This window comes from Emys orbicularis, chromosome 1 (assembly GCF_028017835.1).
Source record: "Emys orbicularis isolate rEmyOrb1 chromosome 1, rEmyOrb1.hap1, whole genome shotgun sequence".
In the NCBI taxonomy this organism is placed as follows: Eukaryota; Metazoa; Chordata; order Testudines; family Emydidae; genus Emys; species Emys orbicularis.
Genome location: NC_088683.1, coordinates 156,551,987 through 156,567,238, shown reverse-complemented (window position 1 = coordinate 156,567,238; position 15,252 = coordinate 156,551,987). Strand labels below are relative to the sequence as shown.

The window sequence follows — 15,252 nt, the reverse complement described above, 5'->3', positions numbered from 1 at the left end:
TCTTAGGAGGCTGTCCCAGTGCTAGTGATGGGAGACAGTTGCCATCTTTGCTGGGAGCAGCCTTGCTTTCACCTAATGTGGCTAAAAGAACATGGAGGGCTGAGGGCATGTGTGGCTTTTCCAGTGATAGTCATGGGAATTAGCTGCCATTTTGGGTGAGGGCAAAACATTGTGAGACTGAAGGCAGAAATTCTCGATTGCCATTGAGAATCTCATGAGAACCCCAAATCTCATGAGACTCATGGGAAAATTGCAGGAGTTGGCAATGCTGGAGTATGGAGGGAACCGGGGAGGGGCCATGGGCTTTGCCACACTTCTGATTGGGGTTGAGTGGAATGAAAGGCAGGGGTTTGTGGTTTATGATGCATCCTCTGTAGGGGGGGGGCAGGGGGAGAGAAGGGGGCTTTGGTTTGTCATGTGTCCTGTGGGCAGGGAAGGAGGCCTGTGTTTCACAGTAAATAGGATGGGGTGTAGGGTGGGTTGGGGGCTCCTCTTCGCACTGGGGAGCCTCCTCCATCAAGTCTCTCTCTTTTTTTAAAATGGGGTCTGAGCAGAACAAAGGCTCTTTGTTTGTATCTGTTGCAGGATCCAGGACTGTGGCTACCTCGCATCCCATCACGACTGGCACTCCCGAGGGAAGCAGCTACGGAGCTATTGGTACGGAACACTCTGGAACCTGAGCATCAGGCACCTCCTGGCACCTGGGCTGCCTGGGCAGCTGCTTCTGGGGGAAGGAGCCAGTCTGGTAGAAGGCCCCCACCTCTGCCATGGCCCCAAGATGTCTTATTGTCTGCAGAGGAGTCTCTGCCCCACTGGCTGCCTGCTGATTTGGAGACTGGGGCCACATAACCCCACTGGTTGTGGGGAAGGGGAGGAGCACAGAGGAATGAGTGGGCTGAGGGGAAGGAGTCCATGGCTTTAGGCAGCTCCTCTTCCCCCAGGGTGGTTTTCCCTGTTGTTGTTGTTTTTGCCGCCATCAAGGCTGCAGGGAGCTGGGCTGTAAATTCCTTCCTGCTGAGCCTGCCCATGCTCCCCTGGAAGGAAGAGTGCTAACCAAATGCCATACTGCTCTCTCTGAGAATGCCCCAGCTCTGCAGCTCTGGGACCAAGACATAGGGGCCTGGGTCTCCTGCATGGTGGCAGAGATCAGGTCCAGGGGGTCTAGAAGCCTGAGGGTTTTGAACCGATGTTAGGGAAGAGAGTGGCTCTGTTTTCACGCAGCAGTGTGGAATTTTTAATTCCTGCTCCGGGTGCTCAATGTGATTGCTACCCTGGCTCATTCCTGCACTAAGGACACACTCTAGCCCTTAAAATGTTATCCAGATTCCAGCCGGCAGATGTGTGATATCTGCTGGGAAAAAAAGTCAGAACCAGGTGCTTATCTGGTGCAGGGAATAACATGAGAGTTTGGGAAATGGAGTAGAGTCAGGGCTTTCTTCTGGGATATATTCTGACCCAGATCTAACTCCAGATCCATGATGAAAGACTCCCTGCTCAAGTAGGGTTTTTTTTCTGCCCTTAAGAGTATCTGGACAATTTAGAAGGGCCCCTTAAGACTCTCAAACAAGTGAGCGAGCTGACATCACTCTCCCCTGCCTCTTCAACCACCACAATCCACATGCTTAATCCACACTGCTGCCCTGAGCCTACGTGGGCAAAGAGCTGGCACACAACCTTGGCAAACACAACACAAGATACAGGTGAGGCCAACTGGTCCCCAAGCTGGTGATGCTGTGCATGGGACCATTCATGTTTCCATCTGCTTCAGGAAACACGCAGGGGCTGGGTGCTGACTCTCTCTCTCCTTGTTGGAGGATTTAATTTTCTTCTCTCTTTTGTTTTAAAACTTCTTTTAGGAAAGCTTGACATGCAAACTCTATCTGCAGGGCAGTACTCAGAGGCCACTGCTAACACCAGACAGAGTGCCGCAGCCTTTACTGGCTAGTACATCTCAGATTCATGATCTCACAGGGCCCTGGCTAGTTAGAAGTAGTGAACATTATGGAAATGAAAGAGAGAGAGTGGGAAAATGCTAGGAAGAGCAGAGGGGTGGACTATGAGCGTGCAGTGCTGAGTGTTCCTGTAGCCTAGATCAGAATTTTGTGGGAATTCCCAGATAGGGCAACAACCATCTACCAACCTATTCCTTGGTCTGTGTATGCTGCGTTCCTCCATCAGAAGCTCCTGGTATGGTGAACACTCCCTTGTTTCTGTGTACAGAGGGATTTACCCTTTACCATGAACCCTTCCTTCCTCTTTCCAGATGAGTCAAGCTCCAGCGGCGGCCGGCAGTTATCGTCCCCGGAGCATGGGCCCTCACATGGTTCTGACACAGACAGCTCTGTGGAGGAGGAGAGCGATTTTGACACCATGCCCGAAATTGAAAGCGATAAGAATGTCATCCGCACTAAGGTATGGCTGGTGCTGCGACCTTGTGCTAAGCACTGCATGGTGGGGTCAGCTCCGTGATTCCAGCCATTATTGCTGGTCACCAGCTCTCTTTTTAACTCTGCTCTTTCAAGGGTAGATTAATGGCCTTCATCTGATTAATGTATTTAATAATCCTCCAACGCCCAGAAAGTTTTCCCAGAGCACTGATAGAAAACCAGCGCTATTAAAGGCTAAAATGAACAGCATTGTTTAGGAAACTGGAGAGATGCTGCTTTGGTAAAGGATGGTGCAACCTAGAAGGCTGGAAAACAAATGAAGGGGCTGAAGTGATGGTGGAAGAAAGCAAGCAGCTGGTGGTGGATACTGAGACCTTAGGAGAGCCATAGTCATAGAGAATGGGGATGGGGAACACCAACAGGGGATGCAGAAAAGACAAGGAGCCAAGTGACTGATACCTTGGATCAAGAACCTATGTACTATCTCTTCTTGTCCCCAGTACTTACAATTGGTCAAATTAATCTCTAGGGCAACTCTGTGAGTACATCCATTATTACAGCAGGGACGAACTGACCCATGATCTGTCTCCATACAGAACTTGGTTTGAATGGTGTCTTACTGGAAAGTAATTCTACTAATAGCATTTTTTAAAGTTCTTTGTTTTGTCATCTTAGTTCCAGAGAGAATTTCTGAACTTTTATTTGGGGCTGTTCTGGGCTTTCTTCCTCAGAGAATCGCAAGAGTTACTGTAGGGAAAGGACAAGCTTTACCCATCCACTTGGATCATCCGAATGCATTCAAGCTTTCTAAAGGTTTCCTTCTCCTTCATGAATTCTCCTTTTCTCTCCCCTGTATTGTGTTATATTGCAGATGTTCCTCTATCTGTCAGACTTGTCCAGAAAGGATCGGCGAATCGTCAGCAAAAAGTACAAAATTTATTTCTGGTAAGTAGAGGACAGACAGATGAGCTCCGGTCCCTAAATCTGGGCCCAGTCTTCAAATGTGGGCCTTTAAATTGAGTTCCCGGATCCCTCATTTGGGGGCCCACTTAGAGGCACACACACACTTTTTAGGAACCACTCTAAGCTTCCGGCTATAGTACTGGTCGCTCGGATGTATATGTACACATTTGGAGTGTGTGGTGTGCGTGGGCATGTGCACATGTATTTAGGAGTGAACACAAGGGCTTGGGGCCATCTGTATGCATGGACTGCTGAGCACATTCATGCTGCGTATGGGACCTTTCATCTGCGCTTCATTGCATCACACCAAATTTCACCTACTAGCATAAGTACACCTCTACCTCGATATAACGCTGTCCTCAGGAGCCAAAAAACCGTGTTATATTGAACTTGCTTTGATCCACCGGAGTGTGCAGCCCCGCCCCCCTGGAACGCTGCTTTACTGTGTTATATCCGAATTCGTGTTCTATCGGGTCGCGTTATATCGAGGTAGCGGTGTATTTGACTGTGGCCCAGACCCTGCAGCGCCACGTGCCTAACCGTCTGCCAATCGCCATTTATGCCCACCCCTAAGACCTGAAACCTATATATATATTAAAGGGCTGTTGGCTGGGGGTTAGTTGAACAGCAGCAGAGGAGCTGGCTTGGTGAGAGGGCAGTGTGACTATTGGCTGCAGTGCATGCTTTGATGTTGAGAGATGTGGTATGAAACACTTCTTTCTGTTGATGAGTTACGCCTCAGCTCCAGGAACAGCTGCAGGGCTGGGGAAGGGGTTGGTTAAGAGTCCTGGGAGAATATGTACCATGAGGTCAGGCACTATCTCAGTGAGCATTGTGGGTCTTCATCCTGAATGCTTTAAAGGGGTACAGAGCAACCACTTGCCTACATGCCTCTGTGGAAAATAGCCGTGTGACAGCTTCGGCTCCCTCCATTGCCTTGCACCCGGGAATCTCTGTTATTCCTCCTGCTCCTCTGGGAGGTAGGTGTATTGTTATCTCCATTTTACACATGGGGGGTACACAGCAAGCCAGGGGTAGATCTGGGGAAAGAACCCAGGAGTTCTGACTCCCAGTCCACTGCTCTCCCCACCAGACACCACACTCCCCTTAAAGGGAAAGAGCCCATGAGAGGCTGGGGGAAACTGGGTGGAAGACCCATAAGTAGAGCTCAGACTCTGTTCTCGTGCATGCGGATGGCTGCGTTGCTGTGGTAACTGCTGCACTCTCCCTCTGCAGGAACATCATCACAATCGCTGTGTTCTATGCACTGCCTGTGATCCAGCTGGTCATCACATACCAAACGGTGAGTGCTCCCTGGCTTTGCCCTCGGCTTGACCCTCTGCTGTTCTTCCCCTAATGCTCTCTGAGGTTCAGCAATGCAGGTAACCCCAGAATCAAGCACTGTCTGGGTCAGGGGCTGAATGCTTCTAACTGCTGTGATTTGCAACCCCCCATGGTGCTTCCTGCATTTAGCCAGTTCAAATCCACTGCGAGCTCCTGGCAGAACATCCATCTCCTGGCGGGGCACCTGAAATGCCACACTCGGGTGTCAGCATTGCAAATGGTGAACTCAGCAAGTCTTCCAGCCCCACCAGCATGAGCCTCTAGTTGGTTGGTTTGCTTTGAGGGGGATGGGGATCCCTGTTATGGGCCAAATCCTGTTTGTATCAGTCCTTACTCAGGGACTGTATTATCTTAGCTGGCCCGCACCATGACTTTTGAGTGCCTCCCAATGCTATGAAGTGCCCACACAGATCTATGTCTCTCTCTCCCTGTTCCTCTCAGCATTCTCGCACGCACTTTCTCTCTCTCTCTCTCATGGGCAGCACATGAACCTCCCCTTTGGGAAGGCTAGCCCCGCAGCCCCGCCACTACCCACCATCTATTGGAGCCCCAAGCCACCCCCAACACCCCTGGTGGCCGGAGGAGCCACTAGCTGGCCCCAGCGCTGAGTCACCTGCCAGCCCCAGCTGCCTGCTGGCCTCCAGCCGGAGCTGAGCTCCCGCCGGCTTGGCAGAGTGTGGGCGGGGCCAGGGCTTGGCTTAGGGGAGGCTTAGCCTCCTCTGGCCTATTATACTTGCCGCCCACGCTCACTCTCTCTCTGTGGTATTGTGGAATTGGTGAGAAAAGTGTGTTTTTCACTGAGGTTCATTGTCACCATCCTGACATGTTCCAGGAGCCAGTTCCACCTTCGTTGGCCAGTCACTGAGAAAGCTCCATCTCTTGTGCACGTGTGAGCCTTGGTCTTGAGGCTGACCATTCCTTTGTTCCAGTGATTGGGCAAAGCAGTTCTGGTTCACTCCCGCAAGTATATTTTTGAGGCACTATTGTCTGGATCCGGCCACAAGGCAGTAACTCTAAATACAGCCGTACCTGTGTCCAAACTTATCTGCCACATGGCCCAAAGCGCATAAACCAGGCAAATTAAAAACAATAAAGGAAAGTAAATGCTATAGACTGGAAGCCTGGATTCAGCAGATGGCCCCTGAGGCCCTGTCTGATGCATGGGCTGGCAGCTGAAACTGGGCTAGTGAGGGATGGAAACCCTTGGGAAGCTCCCCCTGTGGTCAGAAAGGCGCAGACACATCTGTGCTACAGCCCTGGCTCTTTAAAATTCATCCTGTGTTTCTTTAAAAGAAGACACACGTCCAGCAGGACAAGAGGAGTTTTCAAGAGCCAGGCCTGTGTGTTTGTTGTAAGTGCCTTGAATTCTATCTGAAGGCTTCAGTGTGACAGGGACGCTCAGTCTGTTAAATGTGAGTGGATTGTGACAGGCAGTTTTCTGGGCACAACACTAGGCTAGGTTGCAGCCAGTGGTGGTTAGATACTGCTATGAAATGCTAATTCTATGCTGATCAGGTTCACTTTGCCCTCCTCCTCAGCTTGTGCACACTGCACTTCACCCCAGCTCTAACACCAGTTCCCCTTCCACTCTGCAGGTGGTGAACGTAACTGGTAACCAGGATATTTGCTACTATAACTTCCTCTGTGCTCATCCTCTGGGGGTCTTGAGGTGAGTGAACCCTTTGTATCCATTCGCCGACTGGCTCACTTGGACTTAAGATTCATCCTCTTGGTGGTGCATGCTGGAAGGGCATTGCCTTTCTTTAATACCCCTTCAGAGGGGGTCAGGGAAGGCAAGATTTTGTACCTGCCAAGCTTATAAAGTCAGTGTGAGGTCACCGTACGTTCAGGATGGGACTGGAGCCTCTCTGTGCAGTTGCTGGGGTGGCTTTCCACTGAGTTATATGAGAGAGACACCCAGGGAAAATGTAGCGTGGGGCACCCAGGCAAACCCACCAAATTGCAGCTAAGTTCATTTTTCAGACCTTTTCACAGGCACGCAAGTGAGCAGCGACTGTACGAAGGAGTACGGGTCAGACCTTTCATCCAGAGAAACGATCCATTTCAAACAGCAGTGCAGAGGTGCTCTGAGGCTTAGGAGTCCAGCAGGCTGAATCTGCTGTTTCTGGGTGTTGCCACATGCTCAGCATGTAAAATCAACCCCTGTTTGTAGAGCTCTGCCGAAGCCTTTGACTGCTGGGGGGCGGGAGCCTTCGCCCTGCCGAACCAAACCTTTCCACTGGCCTTTTACCCTTAGCTTAGTTTAATGTGGCCTATGTCGTGCAGGGGAGCAGAGCAGGGGATCACAATGGGCTTTTCTGGCATTAAGATCAATGGATTTACTGCCGGGGTGAATCACCTTGGGTGTGGGACGATGTCCTCTGGGATGTTTCAAGTATGTAATTCTTGCCCCACAAATCCCTTCACTCTTGGGGGAATCCTCTTCCCTGCAGCGCTTTCAACAATGTCCTGAGCAACGTGGGCCACGTGCTGCTGGGCTTCCTCTTCCTGCTGATCGTGTTGCGCAGAGACATTCTCCACCGCCAGTCGCTGGAAGCCAAAGACACCTACACGCTGGTATGGAATGTGCCCCTGCTCAGCCTCGGCAGGGGAGGAGGCTCTCTGCCTCTGGAGCAAGCCCTGTGACTGGACTCCTCACTGGGCCTGCATGGGCAGAGGACAGTGAGCCCCTCGTCGGGGGGCAGCTGCATTCTGAGGCGCGCGCCGGCTCTGTGCTTGGTGTAGCTGCGCGTGCCGCGTGGGTACTGCTGTGGTGAAATGTTACCGCCTTTCAGGCGGCTGCCATGGCCGCCAACATCCGAGCTGGGCCCTCCAAGGAAGGAGAGGGGGTAGAGCCATTGGGCAGGAACCTGTTCTAGTTAGCGCCGCTTTGGATTTGTAATGTGGCCATCACCGCATGGCGTCCGGGTGCCAAACACGTCACTCCATGGAGCATTAATGCAGCATGAATGAGAGCCTGCTCTCGGCCCTGCCAAAGGGACTGAGAGTTCTGAGCAATCAGCTTTGGATGGAGAACCTCTCCTGTTTACCACAGGATATTTTTTATTTTTTTAGAAGTCCAGAACGTCCCCTGAGAAGAGCACAAAGCCGCAGGGGGAGACTCGAACCTCTCCACTCCTTTGTAAGGAGGTGGAGACAAGTCCATTTTACTCCACAGGAACTCGACTGGCTCTGCTTGAGCTGCACTGAACAGGAAGCCTATTTTAACCATAGATCTAGGAACCTGTAATCTTCCAGCCAGTGCTTAATTTGTGCCCAGGCTGAGCCCTGGCACCTCTAGGCTTGGCAGTTCAGAGCCCCGGCAGCTCTAAGCTTGCTGCTTCAGTTATGAATGTAAAAAAAAATTGCTTGAGGCCTAGCATCTCTTTCCTTACAAATTAAGCACTGCTTCCAGCTCTGGTCTTATCAGATCTCAGCAAAGAGGTGTTGTGTCTGCCCAGTATGTGTATGGGTGACATTAGAGGCTGTAAGTACTGCCAGCAATGGCATTGATGCTTCAGTAGGTGGCGCTGTTCCTCCGATTCAGTTCTAAACAAGTACCCTGGTATGGTGTAGGGCAGGGGTTCTCAAACTGGGGGTCAGGACCCTTCAGGGGGTCACGAGGTTATTACATGGAGGGTCCATGAGCTGTCAGCTCCCACCCCAGATCCTGTTTGAATCCAGCATTTATGTGTTAAATATATTTAAAAGTGTTTTTAATTTATAAGGGGGGTCGCACTCAGAGGCTTGCTATGTGAAAGGGGTCACCAGTACAAAAGTTTGAGAATCACTGGTGTAGGGGATCTGTGTTCCTGGACTTTCAAAGGAGACCTAACCTGGGTCCTGGCAAAGATCTCTTCTCAGAAGGGCTGGGGGCTCAATTCCCCACTGCCTTGCACCTGTCTTCTCATTTGCATCTGTGGAAAATGGTGTAAAGTGCTACTCGTCTGACGTGATCGTGCTTTACACCATGGTGTGCTCTGTTTGCCCAGGTGTAAATCCCCACACAAGGGACAGGGGAGTGGGGAATCTGGGCTGGGGGTTTTCAGTATCAGGATACTGACAAATTCCCCTGTGGTCAGCTGCATTCTGCCCCCTCAGCCGTCCCTGCAGTTCCATTTGGCTGGGTCTCAGACTGCTAAGCAGCCTGGCAGTGTGCTGTTGTGTGCCATAGACACCCCAAAGGTGGCTACCCTTCATTGGAGTATGAGTGTGTGTAAAATGTAGTTTGAGCTCCATAGGAATGTAAACACTGATTAGGGAGGATCTGACACTATGTCCCTTGTGTTCTCTTCCCTCCTCCTCTTCCAGGAATATGGAATCCCCAAACACTTTGGTCTCTTCTATGCCATGGGCATTGCTTTGATGATGGAAGGGGTTCTCAGTGCTTGTTACCATGTCTGCCCCAACTACTCTAATTTCCAGTTTGGTAAGTGGAGAACCCCAGCCAATAGAGAAACTTATGGGGAAGGAGGGCTCAGGTTTCACCCATTCAGGTTTGAAGCAGATCAGCCAAGTGGAACTTTGGCATCCCCCGGGATGCTAGGCCTGCAGACCTCTTCGGAGCTTGCCCACTTGTTGGGTGTGCAGGGACCAGTTAGTGAATGATGTGTTTTTTGTACTCCAGTTGATGATACACTGTCCAGGTGACTGTGCTAGCACTCTGCTGGCAAGAATCATGATTCTCCTCAATTCTGGCACTCAGCGTTCAAAGGTAGCGTAGACAAGGCCTAAATTGTTTGCCTCTGAGGCCCTGACAGCTCCTGATTACCTCCCAGAAGATTCAGTGGCCCATGTATCTAACATGTGGACCTCAGCCCCACCTGGCTGGAAACTGTCTCCCTGTAGGTCAGTTTGTCTGTTCCCAGCAATAATCCCATGTGGCCCTGTGTTGCACTGGCATGTTCCAAGCACTTAATTCTCATTCTGCATTGGTTCACAGCACCCGGGGAGCTCACAGTGCAAATTGGAGAACGGCCAGAGCAAATTGACAGAGCTCCAGGGCGCTATACCTGCCAGCCAAGGGTCTGGCCCGTGGGCTCGGCCCTGATTTACAGACACTCTCTGAAAAGCCATCCCAGTCCCCTGGGCAGTGAGTAAGGAAAAACCCTGTCTTCATTCTCTCTGGTCTCTTCCTTTCACAGACACCTCCTTCATGTACATGATTGCAGGACTCTGCATGCTCAAGCTGTACCAGACCCGCCACCCTGACATCAATGCCAGTGCTTACTCTGCTTACGCCTCCTTCGCCGTGGTCATTTGCCTGGCTGTCGTCGGAGTGGTATGGCTCTCTCCTACCCACCCTGCTCTCCAGGAAGGAGAAGCACTGACCCAATGGAGAAAAAGTACAGGGGGAGGGGTGCATAGGGTAGTGGGGCCTGCAAAGCCTGCTGGCCCCTGGGTGAGTGTGACCAATACCGCAGGGCCTTAGCTCTCATTTTATCTTTGAGAAGTCATGGAAGACGGGAGAGATTCCAGAAGACTGGAAAAGGGCAAATATAGTGCCAATCTATCAAAAGGGAAATAAGGACAACCTGGGGAATTACAGAGCAATCAGCTTAACTTCTGTACCTGGAAAGACAATGGAGCAAATAATTAAACAATCAATTTGCAAACATCTAGAAGATAATAAGGTGATAAGTAACAGCCAGCATGGATTTGTCAAGAACAAATCATGTCAAACCAACCAGCTTTCTTTGACAGGGTAACAAGCCTTGTGGATAGGGGGGAAGCGGTAGATGTGTTATATCTTGACTTTAGTAAAGTTTTTGATACTGTCTCACATGACCTTCTCATAAACAAATTAGGGAAATTCAACCTAGATGGAGCTACTATAAGGTGGGTGCAAAACTGGTTGGGAAAACGTTCCCAGAGAGTAGTTATCAGTGGTTCACAGTCATGCTGGAAGGGCATAATGAGTGGGGTCCCACAGGGATCAATTCTGGGTCCGGTTCTGTTCAATATCTTCATCAATGATTTAGATAATGGCATACAGAGTACACTTATCAAGTTTGCAGATGATACCAAGCTGGCAGGGGTTGCAAGTGCTCTGGAGGATGGGATTAAAATTCAAAATGATCTGGACAAACTGGAGAAATGGTCTGAAGTAAATAGGATGAAATTCAATAAGGACAAATGCAAAGTCCTCCATTTAGGAAGGAACAGTTAGTTGCACACATACAAAATGGGAAATAACTGCCTAGGAAGGAGTACTACAGAAAGCGATCTGGGGGTCATAGTGGACCATAAGCTAAATATGAGTCAACAGTGTAACGCTGCTGCAAAAAAAGTGAACATCATTCTGGGATGTATTAGCAGGAGTGTTGTAAGCAAGACACGAGAAGTAATTCTTCCGCTCTACTCCGCGCTGATTAGGCCTCAACTGGAGTATTATGTCCAGTTCTGAGCGCCACATTTCAGGAAAGATGTGGACAAATAGGAGAAAATCCAGAGAAGAGCAACAAAAATAATTAAAGGTCTAGAACACATGACCTATGAGGGAAGATTGAAAAAATTGGGCTTGTTTAGTCTGGAAAAGAGAAGACTGAGAGGGGTCATGATAATAGTTTTCAAATACGTAAAAGGTTGTTACAAGGAGGAGGGAGGTAAATTGTTCTCGTTAGCCTCTGAGGATAGGACAAGAAGCAATGGGCTTAAATTGCAGCAAGGGAGGTTTAGGTTGGACATTAGGAAAAACTTTCTAACTGTCAGGGTAGTTAAGCACTGGAATAAATTGCCTAGGGAGGTTGTGGAATCTCCATCATTGGAGATTTTTAAGAGCAGGTTAGACAAACACCTGTCAGGAATGGTCTAGATAATACTTAGTCCTGCCATGAGTGCAGGGGACTGGACTAAATTATCTCTCAAGGTCCCTTCCAGTCCTACGATTCTATGATTTTATAAAAGAGAAGCTTCTAATTTGTATGGCTGGGCAAGGGTGCTGGAGCAATTTGTATAATGGGGGAACTGAGAGCCATTGAACCCAACTGCAATCCCTTTATATGTTGGGAACCACTTCAAGCTAGGGAATGTGGCAGCACCCCTACTTCCAGTACCTATGTGGCTGGGAAGGAAACCACAAAGCTGTGAGCCGAGTGTAAATGGTGCGGCTGCTGCTATTGCTTTTCTGGACTTCCAGGGTGAGCTTCATTCCCTCTGTTCAGCATTAGAGTGACTGGAGGAGTAGCAGCGATGGCCCCTTCTGACTCTTCCGGGTTCTTGGTTTCTCCTGTCCAGGACCCGCAGAGAGGATTCAGTCTCCTGCAGGCCCAGCCTCCCCTCTGGTAGGCCTGCTCCCTCCTCAGCCCTAGCTCTCCCAGGGGCTGTTCCTCAGGGAGAGCTGCTCGAGAAAAGGTTCACATGCACAAGGGTCCACACACACACAATGGGTTCCCACAGGGGTTAATTCATGAGCCTGCCTCCCTGGAGATCTGGGGTCTGGCATAGGTTAAGCAGGGAGGGAAAAAGAGTAATAACAGTGTCATGGTCTAATCACTAGTGCACATGCTTCACCACAAAAGCCACCGCAGTGCGGGGTACAGTCTATTGCAGCTGGCAGGGCTCTAAGGAGAGGCCCAGGGCTAGAATAATGTGGGGAGGAGGGAGGAGCTACAGGGCAGGAGTGAGGTGCATCTGCACCTGGGGAGACCCAGGAGTGAAGCAGCAGGCGAGGCTGCAGGCCAGACTGGAGCGATGGATGAGGCTACAAGTCAGGAACGCAGTGCATTGGCAGAGCGTGGGAGGGCCCAGGACTGGGATAGCAGGAGGCCGCGACTCCCCACTGGTATGAATCCTGGCACAGAGCTGTATTTTTTTTATCACAGCATCTGATCCTTTGACTGATTATTGCTTGAAAAGACACTTGGTTGGATCAAATGCTTTGTATCAGCTCCCTGCTTGGGTACAAGTCACCTGGCAGAAAGTACCAGGTAAGGGCTGGCCTTGGAGATACAGAGTGAGTGCTCGCTCTGGGGAGTGGGGCTAGGGCTGCAATGGCAGAGGGGTCCAGGATTCAGGAGAGAGGCTTGTGCCCAGCCCCTGCCCAGCCTGTGCGTGGCTCTGCCTACTGCCTCGCTTTCACGACCTCACGGTCCCGTGCAGGCCGCACTCAGAACCACGGCTGTGAGGAGGTTCACACCACACATGTCACGCCTGGCCCGTCAGTGCTACTGAGGCGTTAGCTCACAGATGGTGTGAACCACTGAAATCCCTGGAGACAGGAGCCACAGCAAGCAAGAGCAGCATGGAGGCCTAGCTGGGAGCTGTCTGGAGGAAGCCTCCCCTCAGTGCTACGTTATTAATTCGCTGGGGTAACTGGTTTCCCCACTGAGCTTTCTCAGTCCCCTCCTGGATGCTGTAACATTTCAGTCAACACTGACAAAGCAAAATCAACTTTGGGCCCTGGTTTAACTCCCCAGAGGAGCTGTTACACTCGTAACCAGGGCCAGCTCCAGGCACCAGCTTAACAAGCAGGTGCTTGGGGCGGCCAAGGGAGAGGGGCGGCACCTGCGGCAATTCAGGGGTGGCAGGTCCCTCACTCCCTCTAGGAGCGAAGGACCTGCCGCCGAACTGCCGCCGCCGATCATGGCTTTTTTTGTTTTTTTCCAATTGCCGCCGCCGGGACGGCAGAAATGCTGGAGTCGGCCCTGCTCGTAACCCCTGTTTGCCTGGATTTTCTGATGTGAACCATTAATCCGTGCTGCACTAGTACTCAGAGGAGCAAGGATCCACATGGAATATGTGCGGAAAGCTACAGCGCTGCAACGTTGAGGCTGATAGTTCAATCACACAGATCCTGGGAAATTCCAGTTCAAGCTTCCTGCAATAACTTTACTGCTGCCTCTGTACATGTATGCACTACAATAGGGTTTCATTGGGTGAACACACAGTGCTGGGCGATGGGACCTATGATCTGGCAAATAATACAAAGCAAACACAAATAATACATAGGATCCTATGACCCAAAATACAGCTAGAGTAGGTAGCACTCTGTGTTTTCTCTGCATATGTTGTGAGATCATGTAGAGAAACCCCAAAGTACTGCATGCACCCATGGGGCAGACATTGTACTGTGGGAATCTTATTTCCTGACTCCCTAATATACAATTAATATCTTAAAGTTTAATATTGCAGTGACACAGATCTTGTGTATCATTGCCAGCTCATAACTGAATGTGTGGTAGTGCCTGCTGGACACTGAGTACCTTTGTCCTTTTGGTACTGAGAGAAATGTTATCTAGATGGCTGGGCAGGAATAAGGGCTTTGAGAATCTGTCCTCAGAAAGATCACACCTATCTCTGTCAATCGTGCTCTTTCTAGTGGTCAGTCTGTATATCAACAGGCTTCGTCTGACATGAGGTCTTCCCTGAGTTCTCTCCTTTGTGCATCTGTGGGGTCAAACACCTGGGGGTTATTTTGAGTCTGCACGCTTCAAGAGTGGCCTGCTTTCAGAGGCGTTGAGCACCTGCGGCTCCCTTTTATTCGGGTTGGACGTGTGGGTGCTCAGCATCTCTGGAGAACCAGCTCACATTTATTTAGGTACCTAAATATGGATTTAGGAATCTGACTTTAGGTTGAACATTTTGGCCCTATCCTTTTGCAGGTTCTGTATTTGGCAAGCGTTTCTGATCGCCAGGGGAGGAGTTGGGGGTTGAACGATGGGTGGCGGTGCTTGAGAACCCACCGTTTTTTCTGTTTTGCTCCCAGGTGTTCGGAAAGAACAATGTGTGGTTTTGGGTCATCTTCTCAGTCATCCACATCGTGGCCTCGCTGGCTCTCAGCACCCAGATCTACTACATGGGCCGTTTCAAAATAGGTAAGCCCAGTGGCTTAAGAGAAATGGGCTTTTTGCCCCAGGTAATTACGTTCCTCTCGCTCCCCACCCTGAATTGGGGCACGAGAAATAGTAACCCCGGCAGCCTGTGCCACCTCTGCAAAGTCAGTCTGGCTGCCAGTGCCTGTGCTCCAAGCCCAGGGGAATGCCACTCTCTTAATGCTGTCTTCCTGTTCTGACACCTCTGCTGCCCGGCGCTGGGAGAGCCCAGCACAACAGCCCACTTTGTGGCACTCAAGCTACAGGGCCCAAGGATGCTGTCACAGGGACTCTCTGCCCAGAGTGTTTCTCTCTGTTATGTGGCACCCAGAGGTGGTGCTGTACCTGGGAGCACTCCAGTATTCCTGGAGCTGTTAAACCACCCAGAGCTCAGAGAAGCAGCTGGGAGACGTCTGCTCTCCTACCTAGACATGGAGGCCCCACACAGCTGTTGCGCTCCATTCATGAACCTCTTTCTCCTTTCTCTTCTGCTGTCCTTGGCCTCAGATGTCTCTGACACAGGTAACCAGCAGCTCCCTTTCTTCCCTGTTTGGATTGAGTGAGCAGCAATGGAGCAAATGGATGGGGAACGTGTGTTCCTTGAGCCTGCTGTGTGGGTTCTTTAGGAGTGAAATCAGTGGCAGAGTGTGGGCCACATAGGGTGACCAGACAGCAAGTGTGAAAACTCTGGGCAGGAGGTGGGGGGCAATAGGAGCCTATATAAGAAAAATACCCCAAAATTGGGA

The 15,252-nt window shown here is 50.6% G+C and overlaps 1 protein-coding gene across 1 annotated transcript in view; it reads left to right on the top strand.

The window, feature by feature from the left end:
• SIDT1 (SID1 transmembrane family member 1) overlaps positions 1-15,252 on the top strand; it is a 93,811-nt gene that overhangs the window by 68,665 nt on the left and 9,894 nt on the right. The window contains exons 11-20 of the mRNA XM_065406433.1: positions 586-657; positions 2,264-2,412; positions 3,259-3,332; positions 4,587-4,653; positions 6,290-6,363; positions 7,148-7,271; positions 9,006-9,123; positions 9,839-9,975; positions 14,401-14,509; positions 15,014-15,028. Of these exons, the coding sequence (XP_065262505.1) occupies positions 586-657; positions 2,264-2,412; positions 3,259-3,332; positions 4,587-4,653; positions 6,290-6,363; positions 7,148-7,271; positions 9,006-9,123; positions 9,839-9,975; positions 14,401-14,509; positions 15,014-15,028 (939 nt within the window). The remainder of the gene's footprint in view (positions 1-585; positions 658-2,263; positions 2,413-3,258; positions 3,333-4,586; positions 4,654-6,289; positions 6,364-7,147; positions 7,272-9,005; positions 9,124-9,838; positions 9,976-14,400; positions 14,510-15,013; positions 15,029-15,252) is intronic.